Consider the following 19,716-nt stretch of genomic DNA (forward strand, 5'->3'; position numbering starts at 1 on the left):
AATAACATTCCTGGTAACGACTGGGCACGTTCTTTTTTAAAACGACATGTAAAAGATATTGGTCAACGATTTGCTTCAAACATCACACGTTCACGTTCGGAAGTTAGTCGATTAACGATTGAGGAATACTTTAACAATCTCAAAACTACTTTAACAAATGTTCTTCCATCAAATATTTTCAATTTTGATGAAACTAACCTTTCTGATGACCCGGGAAAAAAAAAATATTTGTTTTCTAGAGGTATGAAATATCCTGAAAGAATAATTAATCATTCAAAAAGTGCCACATCTATGATGTTTTGCTGCTCTGCTTCTGGTGTATTATTACCCCCATACTTTATTTATCGAGGAGAAGGTATGTGGGACACATGGACTGAAAATGGACCAAAAGGATATCCATGTTGCAATGAAAGTTGTTGTCGATTTGGATCAGCATATAACCGTACAAAACATGGCTGGATCGATACACCCACATTTGCTGACTGGTTCTTAAAATCATTTCTTCCACATGCCAAAAAATTGCCAGGTAAAAAAGTTATATTGGGTGATAATTTGGCATCACATTTTAATATAGAAGTAATCAAGTTATGTGAAGAAAATGATATTAGTTTTGTATGTTTACCTAAAAATGCTACACATTTATGCCAACCGCTAGATGTAGGGGTTTTTAGGGCATTAAAAGAAGCTTGGAGAAATAAATTAACACAGTACAAACTATCACACCCTTCATGTAAAGTTGTTCCTAAATCTGAGTTTGCAAGTCTAGTAAAAATTACTTTAGAAAAAATGGACGGCATAAGAGATATAAATAATGAAGAAGAATCTGGTATCAAAAGAGTGATTTTAAAAGGATTTGAAGCTACAGGAATATACCCATTTAATCCTCAGAAAGTTCTTGAGAAACTGCCATATGATATAAATAATATTCAAGGAACAGTCAATGATACATTAGAGGCCTATTTAAATGAAAAAAGCTATTCCACACAAGGGTTGGTAGGACGGCCGAGAAAAAGAACTCGTTTAAATATAGCTCCAGGTGAAAGTATAACAGCCAGACATTTTAATGATGAAGATAGTGAAACAGGTGATGAAACTGACAACCTTGTCGAAGATGATATTGTTGAAGAAGATCCTGTTTCTGACGATGAAAATGTATTTAACATCGAAGAGCCCCCAAGTTATTCATTTCCAAATGAAAACCTCAAAATTGGTTCTTATGTTTCGGTTAAACTTGTGTCTGGTCGTCGAAAAGCAACAGAATTTAAGTATGTAGCAAAGGTAATAGAATTAAATGCTGAAGAAATGTCATATGAGCTGTTAGGTATGAAATCTATGGACACTTCCCGTCAAGTATTTAAAACAGTTGATAATGATATTTTTACTGCACAATTTGATGATATACTTGCTGTTCTTCCTGAACCTAATACAATTGGAACTAAAGAAAGAAAGCGATACAAATTTAGTTTCAGTATTGAAGTATATGAAGGTTAATTTATTCAAAATTTTATTATTTTCGTTTGTCATATCCATGACTGTTTATATATCTGCATTCTATCTAAGTCAGTGATTACTAGTTTATAAGTTTTCATTCTGTTAATTATTTATATTAATATTGTTAAGTTTTTTTTTATAGAAAGTGATAAAATCATTATATTTTCAACAATTTGATTTAAAACATTAAGACTGAATGCCTAAGTCAAGGCTCCATAATGTTACATAAATTTATAAACATTTGCTTGTTAACTATTAAATATAAATTGTTAAAGTTAAATTAATAAAAAGTTCATAGTAATTATTTAAGTAAGTATTGATTTAATTTATATACTCCTATCAAAGTTACACCCCGTGTCAAAGTTACCCCATACAATGAAATATTAATAACTCAAAAACTTATTGATGGATTTTGATATGGGGAAAGATTGACACATTTATGTATCTAACCATTCATTATACACTATAATATTGGGCGTATCAAAGTTACCCCACTTGCAGTATAACTTTGATAATTTTTTCTCAAAAAAATTTTGATGGTAATTTCTAAAAAATATTTTTTTTTGGAAATTTATTTCTATTTGAATACTTATGAAGAACAATACTCAGTAAACAGTTAATATTAAGCTTAATTTTTCAATGATTTATAAACAAAACAATAAAAAAAAAATTTTATTTTATCAATGTTGCCCCATTTTACGGTATTAATTAACATTTAATCAGCATAATATACGCCAGATTTATTATTGTCTGTCAAACAAAATTTGCTGAAACATTAAACGATTTATATAATATTACTAATTTACGAATATATTTTTCAAGATTACGTATTACATTGTTTATTAATTTATATTGTATTTGTAAGGTGCAAGTACTGTAGTAATTATATTCTAAAAATTATTTAACTATTTAATTATTAATGATAAAACATTAAATATTGAAATAAATTGATTCAAATATTGACATCCTGCATGTCTAACTGTTCACGCATGTTGTTAGTGATATCTATATAAAGCTTAATTTTCAAAAATTTTCGACTTTTTTTGAGTTATTTATAGACCACTGAAATTTTCGATTTTTTTGAGAATTTTTTTTTGAAGTGTCAGTAAAAAAATATTGGACGACCAAAATAACTTGAAAATTTAATACACGGTTCCTTATGAGTTGTTCTTATTGTAGCTAAAAAAAATTAAAAATCGTAAGTCACAATTGTTTTTAATAAGCGTTTACATTTCAAAATTTTACGAAATCTGTCGAAAACGCGAAAATTTGCAAGTAATTTTGAAGTTGAAAAATCATAAAATTTTTTGCGTTTACAACTAAAGATTGAAAATACAACACTAAGTTTTCTATAAGTTTTACTTCAAGTAGCTATAGAGAAAACTCGAAGCATCATTATAGGAAAAATTTTAAGTGCGTTTGAATTTTAAATTTTTGCGTAATAGCGTAACGATAACGATTTATCCTCAAACGATTTTAAATATTTGAAATTATTCAAAAAGTATAAGTCGTAGATACTTGAAAATTTTATCGGTTATTAAGATTGGCGTTTTCTTTACATGATTTAAATTTCAAAATATTTTTAATTTTTTTGAGATATTTATAGATGACTGAAATTTTCAATTTGTCTGAACATTTTTTTTTGAAGTGTCGATATGAATTTTCAAGTATCTACGACTTATAATTTTTGAAATATAACAAATAATATTTAAATTCGTTTGACTCGTTTGAGGATAAATCGTTATCATTACGCGATTTCATAAAAATTTAAAACTCAAACGCTCAAAACATTTTTCCTATAATGACGCTTCAAATTTTCTCTATAGCTATTTGAAGCAAAACTTATGGAAAGCTTGGTGTTAAATTTTATAACCTTAGATATAAATACAAACAATATTATGAATTTTGAACTACAAATTAATTTGCAAATATTCATGGTTTTGACGAATTTCTGTCAATATTTGAAATTCAAATGCTAATAAAAATTTAATTTGAATTTCCGGTTGACATTTTTTTTGAGATAAAGATTGACAAATTTGTAAGGAATCTTGTATTAAATTTTCAAATCTTAGATTTAAAAGGAAATTTTTTTATGAATTTCTAGGATAAAATAATTTACGAATTTTCGTGATTTTTATGTATTTAGTCAAAATTTGAACTGTAAATGCTTATTAAAAAAATGTGTGACTATATTATATTTCTTTTATTTTTCAAATAATATTTTATAAATATTTTAGGAGCCTTGTATAAAATTTCAAATCTTAGGTATAAAAAGAAAAACTTTTATGAATTTCGATCTAAGATAATTTGAACATTGCCGTAATTTTTATGTATTTAGTCAAAATTTGAACTTCAAATGCTAATAAAAAAAATCATGCCCATGTATTTTTGTAATTTTTTAATCACTGTATCAATAACTTATGAGGAACTTTGTATTAAATTTTCAAGTATTTTGATAGGGCCAAAAAAATTTTATCAACACTTCAAAAAAATTTTTTCAGAAAAATTGAAAATTTCAGTTGTCTATAAATACCTAAAAAAAGTCAAAATATTTTGAAAATTAAATCATGTAAAGAAAGTGCTAATCTAAATAACTGGTAAAATTTTCATGTATCTACGACTTATACTTTTTGAATAATAACAAATGTTTAAAATCGTTTGAGGATATATTGTTATCGTTACACTATTTCGAAAACATTTAAAATTCAACGCACTTAAAATTTTTCCTATAACGACGCTTCGAGTTTTCTCTATAGCTATTTGAAGGAAAACTTATGGAAAACTTAGTGTTATATTTTTAATCCTTAGTTATAAACAGAAAACATTTTATGATTTTTCAACTTCAAAATTACTTGCAAATTTTCGCGTTTTCGACATATTTCGTAAAAATTTGAACTATAAACGCTTATTAAAAAAAATTGTTACTAACGATTTTTAATTTTTTTTAGCTACAATAAGAAAAACTTATAAGGAACCTTGTATTAAATTTTCAAGTTCTTTTGGTCGTCCAACATTTTAAATAAAAATTCTCAAAAAAATCGAAAATTTCAGAGGTCTATAAATAACTCAACAAAATTCGAAAATTTTTGAAAATTAAACTGTATATAGATAACACTAACATAAACATTTGGTGAAAATTTAAAGTATTTACAGTGATTAGTTTTTGAATGACAACCATATAAAAAAATCGATTTGCTCGAAAACGGGGTTTGCGTAAAAATTCCCGTTTTTCTGTCATTTTTTTTTTGTTTTTCTCGATTTTTTTGAAAACTGTTGGAAAATGTTCACTTTTGACCTCTATAATGCACCAAGGATCTTCAATTTTACATCGGAAACCACCCCCAAAGTTTGAAATCGAAGCATTATTTCGACTAGTTATGCTGTACACACACACAAAAAAAAAATACACATCATTGTAAAATCAATACATTCATCACTTCGTTCAGAATCTAAAAATCAAAAATATTTTTTATGTTATTTTTTTTATGTACATATTATTATAATATTTTGTATGTAAAAAGCGCATAATTACCTACGTGCATAACAATAAAATATAACTTTTTGTAAATATATTTTACATGTTTATTTGGCGCGCTAATTAAAAATCATCTGTAACGATTTATGGTCACAAATAAAATTAATTAGTCACCGATGGTTTTTTATTATTGCGGAAAATATATGCGTAAAATATTTAAGTACATTATGTTATATTATATATTTTATTTTATTATTATGTACGTTTAGGTAATTATGCATTTTGTGTATAGATAATATGTACATTGTACAATATGTACAATATGTACATATCACATATTTATAAGCTTATTTATACGTTAGTTATCCATTGTATATGAATCTAAATTCTCAATAGTAAAAATTTGTCTCTAATCCAAATTTGTATATGTATCTCTATTGTATCTTTTAATTTATACATTAATAATTTAATCACTTAAATAATATTGAACACCTCTCACCACAGCTATATTATATACTGTATATCGTTATTTTATGTTTTCATATTATAATTATTGTAATTGGGTTCGTCCGTTTAATAAATTATTAAATATATATTAATGTTATGTTTCAATTAATTATTATACATAAATTAAATGTGTTCTTTACATTTGTAAGTACCTACATTATTTATATTTATATAGATCATATGAACATGATAAGTTTGTAATGTTTGTATACAGATTGTTTTTTTACTGCAAATTGCTATTGTATTAAATAATATAAAAAATTAAAGTATTATTCTATTTATTTCATATAATATGTTATGTATAACACTCAACTTCCTATATTAAGTTTAAAAATAAAATAAGTAAACAGGTATGTATTTTATACTAACAAAAATATTTAAAACGTTATACTAATTGGAGATGAAAATATCGTACGATAAGTACTTCAGGTCACTAATAAGTAATATCGTAAAAAACGTGACACAGTTACTAAAAAAACCTATTTAATCGTAATGAAATTATTGTTACTACATGTTATTACATGTATTTTAAAAAGTAATTGGGTTAGAAATACAAATCAAGTTTTGGAGTATTATTATTTGTATGCTTTATTTATTGATTAATATTCTTAAGTAAGCAGGGGCTTTAATTAATAAATAGGTCGCGTCTCGTGACTCGTGAACTAGGAGCCACGTACCGTGCGCTAGTACATAGTAAGAAATACTTGGATGACAATTTACGCAACGGTCAACTACATTGACGCGAAACGTCTATAACGACAGTCCGTGATATAATAATGTACCGCTCCCGCGATTATAACACACGCGCCGCAGCGCGTAGATGATGGGCGTGGTTACGGCCAGCCGCGACGGCGGCGATACGGAATACAACGCCATCTCTTGAGCGTTGTATGTTTTTCACTTTTACCACGACGGCCTCTTAAGTGTTATAATACCTAAAACTTTTATAATATTTTGGTGCTTATCGTGTACACAGGTCACAGACACAAAAAAAAAATAACAAATAAATAAATAAACGTGCATCATTGTAAAATCAATATAAATTATATATATAGGTACGCCAAGTAAACATGACGAATCTTCAGTAATTGGAAAAAGGTTTGCATTGCAACTAAAGGATATGACAGAAGATCAACGTTTATTATCAGAAAAAATAATATCAGAAGTGATGTATTATGGGAGAATCGGTAAACTCTCAGCTAACTCTTTTCAATTTTCTAATCCTTATCCTGACCCACATTTTACTTTGCCATTTGATTATTCACAAAGAAATCAAATGGATGCATTGTACCAAAAGCAACAACAATACCAACCAGAAGACCATTATAATATTAATATTCAAAAGCAACAATCAACGGTACAACAACAGTACATTAACAACCAACAACAGCTTCAACATCAATCAATAGATAATACTGATGAGCCGACTTAGAATTCTATTCAACATTTTAATGACATGTTGATATTTAAAAAGTAAAGCAATAAAATATTATTTTTTTTCATTAGTTTATCATTATATATTTATAATTCATATAGTGAAAATTGTCTATATGAATAAAATTAATTTAGTATATTTTATTTTCTAAGTGTCGATGTACCTACACATTTTTAAATAAAGCAGATATTGAAATTCTTTATTTATTTTAAATTGTTTTAATATAGTAGGTAGCTTTGTTATTACAGTCTAAGCATAATAAAATACATATAATATGTTAAATGTAAAAACTAGAATAAATAATTTAAGATATATAACTTATATAATGTTGTGGTTTGTTATATAAGTAGTTACAATAATGTGAATTGTATAAATTTATAATAACACAAGTTTTTATATTTATTAATTGTTTAAATGTAAAAATATACCTATGTGGCTATGTTTGAAATATATTATACAATATAATTTTGGAAATTAATAATACATAAATATATAATATGTAAGTAGGTATAATATACTTATAGTATAGCCGGGGTAGTTAATATTATATCAAATTTAGGTAATCATTTATTGGATCATATTTACCATTCTTTCATGAAATGACACTTTTCCTGCATTATTAAAATACTGTTTAAATTTGTTTTTGAGAATCCAAAAAGTTATTGAATATGTTGAACGTAAACAGCTTGTGGAGGACATTATAGAGGGGAATTCAGGTGTAATAAATAACATTGCAAACAATTATATTTCGGAAAAATGTAATAAAAAAATAGCTTCAAATAAAAAAAACCACAATAGAAATTTTAAACAGTCAATCACTCCAACACTTCTCAATTTTTTTTTAATTCAATCAAAATCACCACTTCATAATCTGCAGCTACAATCAAATTATTATAATACAATGCCCAAACAATTTTTCAACAACAATATACCTACCAAAAGACCTCCTGATCCCGGAAAATTTTAATATAAACGATCATCTGCAATTCGTCCAAAGCATTCAGGATATCGATTTTTTCATTTCCAACACTATGTTGTATTAGAACATTCAACAAATTGTTGATGAGTAAGTAAAATAGTGTAACCAGAGGTGTTCCACTGTTCCCATAGGGTATACTGTATATTATCGGCGTATACTCTCTAGATTTTATTATTGATTATGTATTGTATTTGATGATATAGTGTACTGTCAAAAATAATTAATGAGAACACCTCTGAGTGTAACATAGCTTATTAATCAGTAATGACTAATCTTAACATTTCCATCAACATCTCTATTTTCAGTATCCAAGTCTGTGAAAAAGATGTACTAAATATATTATATGAACAAAAAATATATTTAATGCAATTATACATCGTTGTAAAATATATAAATACATTTAAAGGACAAATGTATGGTTTAATTGATGACAAAAATATGATGATATTAATTTTTTTACCGTTTGTGAGTATCAATAACGTGTATGCCGTGAACAAATGTTTCCAGCAATTTTTGGACGATTTACATTGTTGGTGGTCGCTTTGATATGTCTTATGAACTTACCCGGTAAATTTAAAAAATAATATTTCAACACATCAGTAAAATAATTTTAAAAAATAATGTCAAATATGAATTTAAAAAAAAATAGAATCCAATCCCGTATACCGGATTGCGGTGTCGTCATTGACAACAGGTCCGTAGTCCAATTTTTTATTCCAACAAGCGACTGTACTAATTAAGCGTCGATTACATTGAGCGAGTTTACAAGCTGATAGTTGGCTATTTAAGAAGCGGACTAGTCGGCTAGTGCGATTGTAATGATTACACGCAAAACGTGTACTACTCGCTCAGTAGCCAACTAGCTAGCGAGTAAAAACCACGTGTACTACCCCGAGGCGGTTTGCCGTTGTGAATATTAGGTACCTACGTTTTAATTAAACTAATATTACGATTTTTAATCGACATTTCTGCTTGTAACTACTGTTAAAATGAAGTGGAACACAAGTAATATTATACAATTTCTTAATGTGTACCAACAGTACCATTTGTTATGGAATATAAAAGATAAAGACTATTGCAACACAAAATTAAAAAATGAAATTTTCCAACGTTTTTATAATGAACTTAATGAAAATCAGTTAATTGGAGAAATGGATGTAAAGCAATTGAAGGCTAGAATCAAATCCATTAAAGATGTGTACAGACAAGAACTACACAAAATTGAAAAAAGCAAGAAAAGTGGAAGTGGTACCGAAGAAGTTTATTCACCAAAGCTTGCTTGGTTTAACGAAGCAAATTATTTGTCAGAGGTTTTGAGTACAAGAAATAGCAAATCAAATTTGGTGAGTAAAAATTTTTATTTTTAATGAATATTTAGGTATTTATAAATTAATAATAATTAACAGATCATTTTATATTTATTATTTAAATTGTTATTCCAACTTTCTCCCACTGCCACGGCAGAGGATTTTCTTCTATGAAGTGGGTAGCATATGCTCGTCTGACATCCTCAGCAGCACGTTTGTAATTATTGCTGCCTAAATTATTAATAGGTTGCAAAATGTTTGCATTTTCCCTCCATAGTCCAGGTGTTATATTTCCAGTATTTAAATCCTCTCTATCTACTGCTTGTGAAGGTAAGTAATTTCCTGGAGCAGTCTTTCGTAACCAATTATGAAGACTGCAAGCTGCCCAAATTACTTTATCAGTAGTTTCGGGTTTTAAATCTATTGGTCTTGAAAATATTCTGAATCTCCATGCAAGTATGCCAAAAGCATTCTCAACAACTCTTCTGGCACGTGAAAGACGATAATTAAATACCTTTTCCATATCACTTAGCCCAGTTTTACTATAAGGTTTCAAAAGATTTGTTCTTAAAGGGAATGCATCATCTCCAATAATAACAGCATGGTCAGGTATTCCAAGAGTATTACTTTCCATTGCAATATTTAAAGTACTATCTCTAAATATTGCGCTGTCACTTGCGCGTCCATTGCCACCTACGTCAATATAAGTAAAGCAATAATCGGCATCAACCATGGCAAATAATATGATGCTATAGGTTTTTTTGTAATTAAAGTAGGTTGAACCGGAACAAGGAGGTCTTTTGATAATTACGTGTTTCCCATCAATGGCCCCGACACATCTAGGGAAATTCCAACGTTGGGAAAATTTATTTTCGATTTCTTTCCATTCATCAACTACTTTAGGTACCTGCAAATAATAAGATTAATAAATTAAATCAGTTAACATATTATTAATAAATAATAAATATTATAAAAATAAATATATATGTGTAATATATTATGTTATTTATTAACTCATCGTTGCGAAATTTATTTAATAAATCTACTTTATTTGTGCATTATCATTTTTGTACTATTTCTAGGAGCTATCGCAAAACAGTGAAGAAATAGAGCCAGATGAGGACGGTCAAAACTGCTCGGAATATGATGTGTCTAACAACGAAAGCAGCTGCCCAAAAGAACTCCACAAAGAGAAGCAATCAACAGAAATGAGACCACCAGCAGCATCAGTGAAAAGGGTCAAAAAACGAGTAGTATCCGACGAAAACTCAAATTCTGAAATATCAGTCGCGATTCAGCAATTGGACAAAATTGCACAGTCTGCAGCAGAGGAGAAGCCATATGACCAGTTCGGAAAGTTTGTGGCGGCCGAGCTTCGTCAGTTGCCGCAGCGACAAGCAATTTTACTACAACAGGAAATTCAGAATTCTATCATTCGTTCTAAGCTAACATCTTTGGAGCCTACAGTTAATTTAAATTCCCGAGAAGCAAGTCATGTTCCATTTTCACCAGTCCCATTTTCACCATCTTCTGACTATTCATTGTCTACCTCCTCAAATGACGATGATGTTTTAAAACAGGTTATGTTTCAAACATTTGGACCAAGTTCGCTGTAATACTAAATATTTACATATAAATATTGTAACTATATTTTTATTAAATACATTTCTTTAAAAAAACGTACTGTTTTAGTTCGCAAATTAATTGAAAATCATGTTTTATATATTATTTTCAATGGTAAAGGGGGGCTTAACCTATTTATAGTGGTTTATGTATTTTTTTTAGAATGTAATTTAATATATTTTGCATACCTATACCTGTAACTACCTACAACTGTTTAAAAAAATTCTTAAAAAAAATATTTGAGTAGTATTTAAAATCAATTTGAAAAAGTATATAGAATACTACTAAAAAAAATTTGTGGTATTCGAATATTACTTAAATACTTGTAATATAATATTTGAGACAAATTTTAAATACTAATGTATTAGTTATACAAATATTATTTTTTTTATTTCAGTCTTGTGTCAATTTATCTTACATTACAAGAAATATAGAAATTATTTTAAAATGGCATTTTTAAATTAATTTTTACATACCTCAATGAATGGTCGAAGGACGAAAGAAATCGCCGATAGCACTTCAGGCAAAAATATCGATATAGTCGATTCGGGAACTCGAAAAAGGTATTGCAGAGACTTAAAAGAATCGCCAGTTGCTAGATAACGTAGTGTTACTTCAAGTTTTGTGATTACTGGGATTGCCATTCTCATAACTGTATCTTCTTTTTTGAGCATTCCATCTACCATCTTCAGTAAATCTTCAAAATGGGTACAGTCTAATCTCAAAATATTGCGATAAGCTGAAGCGTCTTCGTCCTTCAACTCTTTCAGTAAACTGCTCGATGCACCATACATCTCGCGTCTGCCTATCCATTGTTTCACCCATATATTTCTTTGCCTTTTCCGCTTTTCTTTTTTTTTTAACTCCTTTTTGATAGCATTAGCTAAAATAATGACACCCGCACGTACAATTTCCGTCGACATTTTGTCGACACTGAAACCATAAACGCCAGCGAGTAGCGAATAAAGTAGACCAGCTTTCAACTTTACTCGCGGATAGTTAACAATCTGCTAGTTGGCTAGTGAACATGATTACACTAGGCGAGTTTACTAGCAGATAGTGAATTTGCCAACTATCAGCTTGTAAACTCGCTCAATGTAATCGACGCTTTAGGTACCACAGGCTTTTGGTATTGACATGCCTGTCCAGTATGATGGAGACTGAAAACCACACAGAATGCAACAAAATTATTATTTAAAATTATTACACATAATTATTTAATATGTATTAATGGCATTTCATTTTTTTTTAGTACCGTAGTTTGGGGTGAATAGGAATTATGAGGGGATTAGGAACAAAAAAAAAAAATACTTTATATATCATACAATACTACTCGACATTTTGTCTTAATGATAACCGATTTCATCGGAATATTGTTCCTGATAACGTTTGGAATATATTGACACTAGTACAATATGTGATACCCCAATTTGCTATCACTTATAATCTGATTTTTTCGAGATTTGTGTGGTGCTGAAAAACTTCGTCATCTCTGCGTGTAAAAACTGAAGGTAAATATGTTTGAACACTATATTTCATTTTAACACATATATTAATGAGTTTTTATGCTTAATTCATAAAAATCACATCATACATTTTGGAGATATAGGTAATTGAATTTGATTAGTCATAGTTCTCAGGTATAATGGGGTGAATCGGAACACTTGAAATAAATACATATAATTAATACTTACCTGCATATAATTATTTTTATATGATAAATAATATACTTTTAAATGTTTTATCCACGTTACATTCAGATAGCAGGCAATAATTACTTTTTTTTTTATGTATTTATAGTTACTACCTACCTGCCTACATCTTTCTCTGAGTAGATGTGCCACGAAATTATATTAGAACCGTTCGACAAAAACCCTATACCCAATATAGCATAGAACAAATCGACGCTGCTTTGGTAGATAAAAATTCCGGAAAGTCGTACCGTAACTGTGCTGAAAAACACGGTATTCCTACAACTGTACTGCATAGGCATTTTACCTTTAAAACCCAAAACCCGGGAAAACGTATGAAAAAACAAGGAGGTTAATGTGTTTTAAATAATCAAATTGAAAAATTAATTGCTGAATCGTTAATAACTTGTTCTTCGTGGGGATATCCATTAGGTATTTACGATTTACGATGTATTGTAAAAAGTTATTTGGACCGAAAAGGAAAAACTGTTAGGCAATTTAAAAATAACATGCCAGGCCGAGAATTTGCCATGTCATATCTAAAACGTCATAGACAATTACTAAGCACAAGGTTGTGTCAAAATATAAAACGAGCTCGAACGCAAGTAACAAAGGAAACTATAAACCTGTATTTTGATAATCTAGAAAAGTCTTTAAATAATGTATTACCCGAAAATATAATTAATTATGACGAGACCAATTTGAGCGATGACCCTGGGCGTGTAAAAATAATAACAAAAAGAGGTTGTAAATACCCTGAAAGGGTGATGAACTCGAGTAAATCGTCAACGTCTGTTATGTTTGCTTGTACTGGGACCGGTGAAATCCTCCCTCCATACACTGTCTACAAATCCTTACACATGTATGATTCTTGGGTTATTGGTGGACCTCCAAACTCTAGATACAACAGGAGTAAGTCGGGTTGGTTCGATTCCCAATGCTTTGAAGATTGGCTTTTAAAAATTTTAATACCATTTTTAAAAAATAAACCAGGAAAAAAGGTGATAATCGGCGATAATTTATCAACTCATTTGACATTGGAGGGAATAACTATGTGTTCTAAACATAATATTGATTTCGTTTTTTTACCAGCTAATTCGACGCATTTGACGCAACCTCTAGACGTATCATTCTTTCATCCACTGAAAGTTGCTTGGCGTAAGATATTAACCACCTGGAAAAATGGTCCAGGTAAAAAAGAGTCAAGGTACCTAAACATGTCGATCGGTGTTTACAATTTAGTAAAAATAAACCCTATTGCTGCTCGTGTTTTCCGGATGGTTCTTAATATTTTACCTATTATTAAACATTAAAAATAAATCATCAAGATGAATTCATTAATTAAATATTTTACAGATACTTGCACTACCATACCTTCCATCAGACAGAATTGGCAGAGTTCCTTCAGTGGTTGATTGTGTTAATGCCATAATTGTATACATGGTGCAGTATGAAGATGTTGCTTTGGCGTACCACAGCTTTATTTATGAATACATAATTCCATTTTGGATTCATTCTATAACTCCTGAAAGATTTACAGTTTACAATCGAGATATTAGGACAAATAATTTTTTAGAAAGCTACCATGCCGTATTATTGAAAATCATAAGGCCTCATCCAAAAATATGGGAGTTTATTGGTAAGTGTTAATTTAACTAGTCAATTCCAGTTGCTATCAAAGTCGGTCACATATTGTTTTTCATCTATAGACCAGTTGAGGTATTTGGAAAATACTTGTGAAGTAGAATTTAAACAAGCATCAAATAATCTGAAGGCAAGTTTCAACATGATACCTATTATAAGAAAATAAAGTATTCTTTAATCACCTTTATTTATTTTTGTTAAAATAATTATATACCTAGATTCGGTTAGAACGGTCAAAGCATACCAGAGAACTAAATACTAAGGCAATTCAACAGTTCATTGATGATTTAATTGAAGATTATTCTGAAGAACGTGTAGTAACATTTCTACGTAGAGCAGGCCATAGGATTAGATACCATAGGTGAAAACCTTTTGAACCGGGTGCAGGGTAGTTGTTCGAAAAATGATAAGAGCCGAGGATACGATAATTCTGAAATTTTCATGTTACCAACATAATATTTTTTTTTTTACATTGTAATTAATTTGACATTTCATATATGTGCTGCACTGAGTATGAATCCATAATATATATTATTAATATTACATAATAGAAATGATGTAACAAATAACACTGAACTGTCTGAACATGCTATTTTTAACTTCTATTGTCTTATATTATTAAACAGTCTTATTGGCTTTGGACGCTTTGGTTATTGCATAATTCGTTGACAAAACAAGGTTAGGTATTAAATGTTGAAGTTTATAATTTATATGCAGTTTCTATTTAATATTTTTTCTATGGTCTAATGGTCTATCCTCTAAATAAATAAGACGTTTAGACCAATTTAATAGTATTGTGTATGGTCTAGACTACATCCAACATCCGTACACTACTGACTACTACTATTCTCACTTTTTTTGAAGGTGCTCACTTTTTCTCACTTATTTCATTGATTTTCCTAAAATACTCACTTTTCTTACTTTTTTAAAGCTCTATAAATATAAATAAGCTTATAAATTAAATATTCGAAAATTCTATAAATATTTACCATGGAATTACCCACGAATTATCCATTTTCCATAATCTATAATATAATATGTTTATGTTGAATTGATAATACTAAATCATAGAGTAATATTACTCTATGACCTATGTACTAAATAAATTAATTGATTAACCATGTTAGCAAGGTGGATTTATAAGGTGAACAAACTATAGGAAAAATGTGATACTATAATTTACTACAGTTAATTTTACCACTAGAGCGCGCTGAAAACAGTTGGTGTCCTAATTATTGTATATTACACAACATTTAATATAGAGATCGGTTATTAGTTATTACTAGGGCCCGGAAGTTCATGCATTTGCATGTTTTTAATGAGTGCATCAAAAAGTTGCTGGATGAGCTACAAATTTGAATCACAACCTGATGAGTTCAAAAATGAAATTTTAGTTTGCATATTTTCGCATATTTTGAGGTTTTTTACATAATATGCATATTTTAAAAAAAAATTGCATTTTATTGCATTTTACCTTTGATATTTTTTTTTTCATTAATATTTTATAGAAATTTCGGACTTTGAGTATAAAAACCTATTTAAAATTATACAGGTCGTACTTTAATTTAATATTATGTAATTACTAGGGCCCGGAAGTTCATGCGATAATTCATGATAGGCGATAACGATAAGCCAGTACTTAGCCTATACTTCTAGCTAAATTGAATTGAAACGATAATCGACAATTGTTATATTCTCAAATATCAAGTATTAATAAAATGGTTTAATGACTGTCGCGATTATCATGATAGCACGATACAAGAACGTATTATAGTGAGAGTCCGAGCACAAGGTTTAGTCCGTTAGTCGTGTGCGATCGTCCTATAGTGTTGTTTTTGTTTTACATCAGTTTCCATTAATTTTAAAATGCCAAAAGTCGGAACGAATCGAATTTGTAGTTATGTGGCCGAGTTTGGTGAAAATATATTTGCATCCGATGGAGGTGTTTTATTTTGTAAAATGTGCGAAATAAAGGTGAACAGTGACAAACGTTTTTGCGTAACTCAGCATATAAAAACTGAGAAACATGCTCGAGCTGTTAATCGCAAAGCTAAAAAAAATAGTTCAACGCAACCGCTTATTACGACACCATCATCACGAAAATCTGATTTTAACAAAGATTTATGCAAAGCATTGTTAAAATCAAATATTCCGTTGGAAAAACTAAGCAACACACATTTTCGATCATTTCTAGAAAAATATGTGGATAAGGACATTCCTTCCGTATCTACGCTAAGAAAAACCTACGTCGAAGATTGCTACCAAGAAACGATGGACGAGATAAGAAATGAGGTGAAAAATAAAAAGATTTGGGTGTCGATTGATGAGACGACAGATTCAGAAGGGCGATATGTTGCGAATGTTATAATTGGCACGTTACCAGTAGATGAACCTGGTAAACATTTTTTACTTGCCTCTGAAGTTCTGGAAAAAGCAAACCATACAACAATTAGTAAGCTTTTTGACAAAGCACTTTTTTCATTATGGCCGAAAGGAATACAACATGACGACGTTATTTTGTTTGTTAGCGATGCAGCACCGTATATGGTGAAAGCTGCAAAATCCATACAGGCCTTTTACTCCAAAATGATACATGTAACCTGTCTGGCCCACGGTCTTCACCGAGTATGTGAGAAAATTCGAGCAGAATTCCCTAAAGTCGATGAACTTATATCCAACATGAAAAAAGTATTTTTGAAAGCACCAGCTCGCATCGAATTATTTCGACGAGAAGCCGCTGATACGCCATTGCCACCTTCACCAATTATAACGCGCTGGGGTACCTGGTTGAAAGCGGCTATGTATTATTGTGAGCATTTTAAAACTATAAAAAAAGTTGTTAATATGCTTGATGCTGATGATGCTGTGGCAATTGAAAAAGTAAAACAAATAATATGTGATAAAAATGTTCAATCAAATTTAATTTTTATTCACACAAATTATGGTTTCTTAATATCAGCCATTAACAGTTTAGAAACTCGAGGAACACCCTTAGTTGAAGAAATTCAAATTGTAAATAATGTCATAAAAAAATTAAAAGAAATTAAAGTTCCAAAAGGCGTTATAATTTACAATAAATTGGAACAAGTTATTGAGAAAAACGAGGGGTTTAAGATACTGTCAACAATTTCAAAAGTCATGTCAGGAGAAGAAACAACAACAGATGGCCTTCCAGAGGATCTTCAAATTTCAGATTTCATACATTTCAAGTATGCTCCAATTTCTTCTGTTGATGTAGAACGGAGCTTTTCTCTTTACAAAAATATGTTGGCTGATAATCGCCGTTCATTTGTATTTGAAAACCTGTCAAAGTCACTGGTTGTAAATTGTAATTCCTAAAGTAAATATAACATAATATATACCATATTAATTAATAAATAAATTGTGCTTGTTTTTTCCCATATTTTAATTATTTTTTTTTTTACCAAAAACGAAAATAACTTGATGTTTTTTTTTTTTTTAAATGCATATTTAGCGCATATTTTATTGATCTTGAGCGCATATTTGCATGCATATTTTGATAGTTTTTTGTGCATGAACTTCCGGGCCCTAGTTATTACTTATTTCACAGACGTAAATTAATAAATTATACATTTTTTAGCTTGGCAACTTGCTGATTAAATGGTTATTCATTTAATTTTACCACAATACGGGTTGAGCTCCAAATAAGATATTCAATTGACAATTACAAATATTGGTTTGTGTGTAGGATTCAGGGGCGCATATTTTGAAAAATTTGCGCCTCGGGACAGCATATTATAATTACGCCGCCTCTACCCTCTCCAAACAAAAAATAAATAAAAAGTGGATGTCGCTCTGCTGTACTGTTACAATTGGACCACTATAATGACTATTGATATTTGAATTCAATGATTTAATATCGTTGTATCCCCTCCCCACAAAGTATCAACTGGCAACTTGATTCACTTTCCATTTAGAAAAGATACTGTTGAACAAAATCTAAGCATTTTTACTGTCATAAAAGGTGATGAAAGACAAAAAAAATATTTAAAAAAAATTAAAAACACATTATTTTAAAATTAATAAATAAGGTATATTATATTTTAATATTTTAAGTGTATTGCATTGTTTTAAAAATAAATTGTTGAATAATATGTAGTGATTGTAAAAGTTAAAATTTAAATTAGTTTAGATATTTTTTTTAATCGCTTTTCTGCATTCTTTTTAGCATCAATATCTTTATTTTTTCGTTTACATGCAAAAATCATTCGTGTAGTCAGGTAAAATTTAGTTATATGTTTAGTAAGTTGACATTTATGTTCATTGCAGCCAACTTTGGGATAACCTTGCAACTTTAATTCATCCAAAACTAAAAAAATAAATCAACTCATTAATAAGGAAAGTATGAAAAGAAAATTAATGGTAAATTAATATTAGTAAGCATAGGTAGCATTAGTAGCATTAGTAAGCATTTATAGATTAAAATAAATTTCTTACCAAATCAAATGATTTATATAAGAAAATATAAAAATGGAAAATACAAACCAAATGAAAATAACATTTGCTCACTGTCATTTTTACTAACCAAGTACAGTAAGTTCTCGTTACAACGAATACCGATACAACGAAAAATCCCGTTATAACGAAAGTAATAGAAGTTCCCTGCCGAAAAGCTATTAAAACAATGTTAAACTAATCTCAATATAACGAAATGATTGATTTTTAAAAATCCCGATACAACGAACTATTTGTACAGCGTACAGGTTAAAATATATGTATTTTCCCTTCTTAATTTAATCTAAAGATAACAAGCATACGATTTTACGAAATTATCAAGCCATTAAATTGTCATTATGTGTGACCGTGTTATTCCGCGTCAATCGATAACGCGACACAATCAGTCGGGTGTGAACCTTCAGAAAGCTCTCACGTTGGTAAATTTTATTTTTCCGTATTTTATGCTCCTTCTTTATGTACGTACGTGATGAGTTCTACAGTGAAAAGAAAGCAATTTTCGTTGGAAGAGAAGAAAAACATAATTTCTGAAGTAGACAAAGGATTGAAGAAAGGCGAGGTGGCAAAAAAGTATGGCATATCTCCATCTACATTGTCAACCATTTTGAAGGACCGAGAAAGCATCTTGAAACAACTGCAGACTTCTGTTTTTGACCCGAGCAGGAAAAGGATGCGTAAGGCACAATTTGAAGACGTTGATACGGTGGTTTACAAATGGTTTCAAGATGTTCGTTCCAGAAACGTTCCTCTGACCGGTCCTTTAATTCGAGAAAAAGCCTTAGAATTTGCTAAAATGCTCGAAGTTGAGAATTTCCAAGCAAGTGTCGGATGGTTAAATCGTTTCCGTGAGCGGTATGGTGTGTTGTCCAAATGCATTTCTGGAGAGGCGAGTGACGTGCCAATGAATTCTGTTAACGAATGGCGAAATGGAGAAGTTGCTGCACTCATCAAGAAATACAACCCGGACGATGTCTTTAATGCGGATGAAGCTGGAGTGTTTTTTCAGCTTGAACCAAAAAGGACATTAGCCCTTAAAGGAGACAAGTGTGTAGGGGGTAAAGCTTCCAAACAACGCATCACCGCTCTGT

The 19,716-nt window shown here is 29.7% G+C and overlaps 2 protein-coding genes across 2 annotated transcripts; both read left to right on the forward strand.

Moving 5' to 3' along the window:
- The first annotated feature begins 8,634 nt into the window (after positions 1-8,634).
- Positions 8,635-11,449, forward strand: LOC149061166 (uncharacterized). Its single transcript, XM_089216635.1, has 2 exons — positions 8,635-9,230; positions 10,277-11,449. The coding sequence occupies exons 1-2, from the start codon at positions 8,877-8,879 to the stop codon at positions 10,808-10,810; spliced, it is 888 nt and encodes a 295-aa protein (XP_089072761.1). The 5' UTR covers positions 8,635-8,876; the 3' UTR covers positions 10,811-11,449.
- A 4,230-nt stretch (positions 11,450-15,679) lies between these two features.
- Positions 15,680-17,555, forward strand: LOC149061167 (uncharacterized). Its single transcript, XM_089217713.1, has one exon. It carries the CDS (start codon positions 16,019-16,021, stop codon positions 17,489-17,491), a length of 1,473 nt encoding a protein of 490 aa, XP_089073839.1. The 5' UTR covers positions 15,680-16,018; the 3' UTR covers positions 17,492-17,555.
- The last annotated feature ends 2,161 nt before the right edge of the window (positions 17,556-19,716 follow it).

The sequence above is a fragment of the Diuraphis noxia genome, unplaced genomic scaffold, assembly GCF_037042655.1.
Source record: "Diuraphis noxia isolate RWA-SAM2 unplaced genomic scaffold, SU_Dnox_SAM2 contig0001, whole genome shotgun sequence".
NCBI classification, from domain to species: Eukaryota; Metazoa; Arthropoda; class Insecta; order Hemiptera; family Aphididae; genus Diuraphis; species Diuraphis noxia.

What these genes read in the sequence shown, in the direction of transcription:
- LOC149061166 (XM_089216635.1), top strand. Translation starts at nt 8,877, where the DNA reads ATGAAGTGGAACACAAGTAATATTATACAATTTCTTAATGTGTACCAA. An exon ending in GAAATAGCAAATCAAATTTG is followed by an intron (nt 9,231 to 10,276) that starts GTGAGTAAAAAT and finishes TACTATTTCTAG; the next exon opens with GAGCTATCGCAAAACAGTGA.
- LOC149061167 (XM_089217713.1), top strand. Translation starts at nt 16,019, where the DNA reads ATGCCAAAAGTCGGAACGAATCGAATTTGTAGTTATGTGGCCGAGTTT.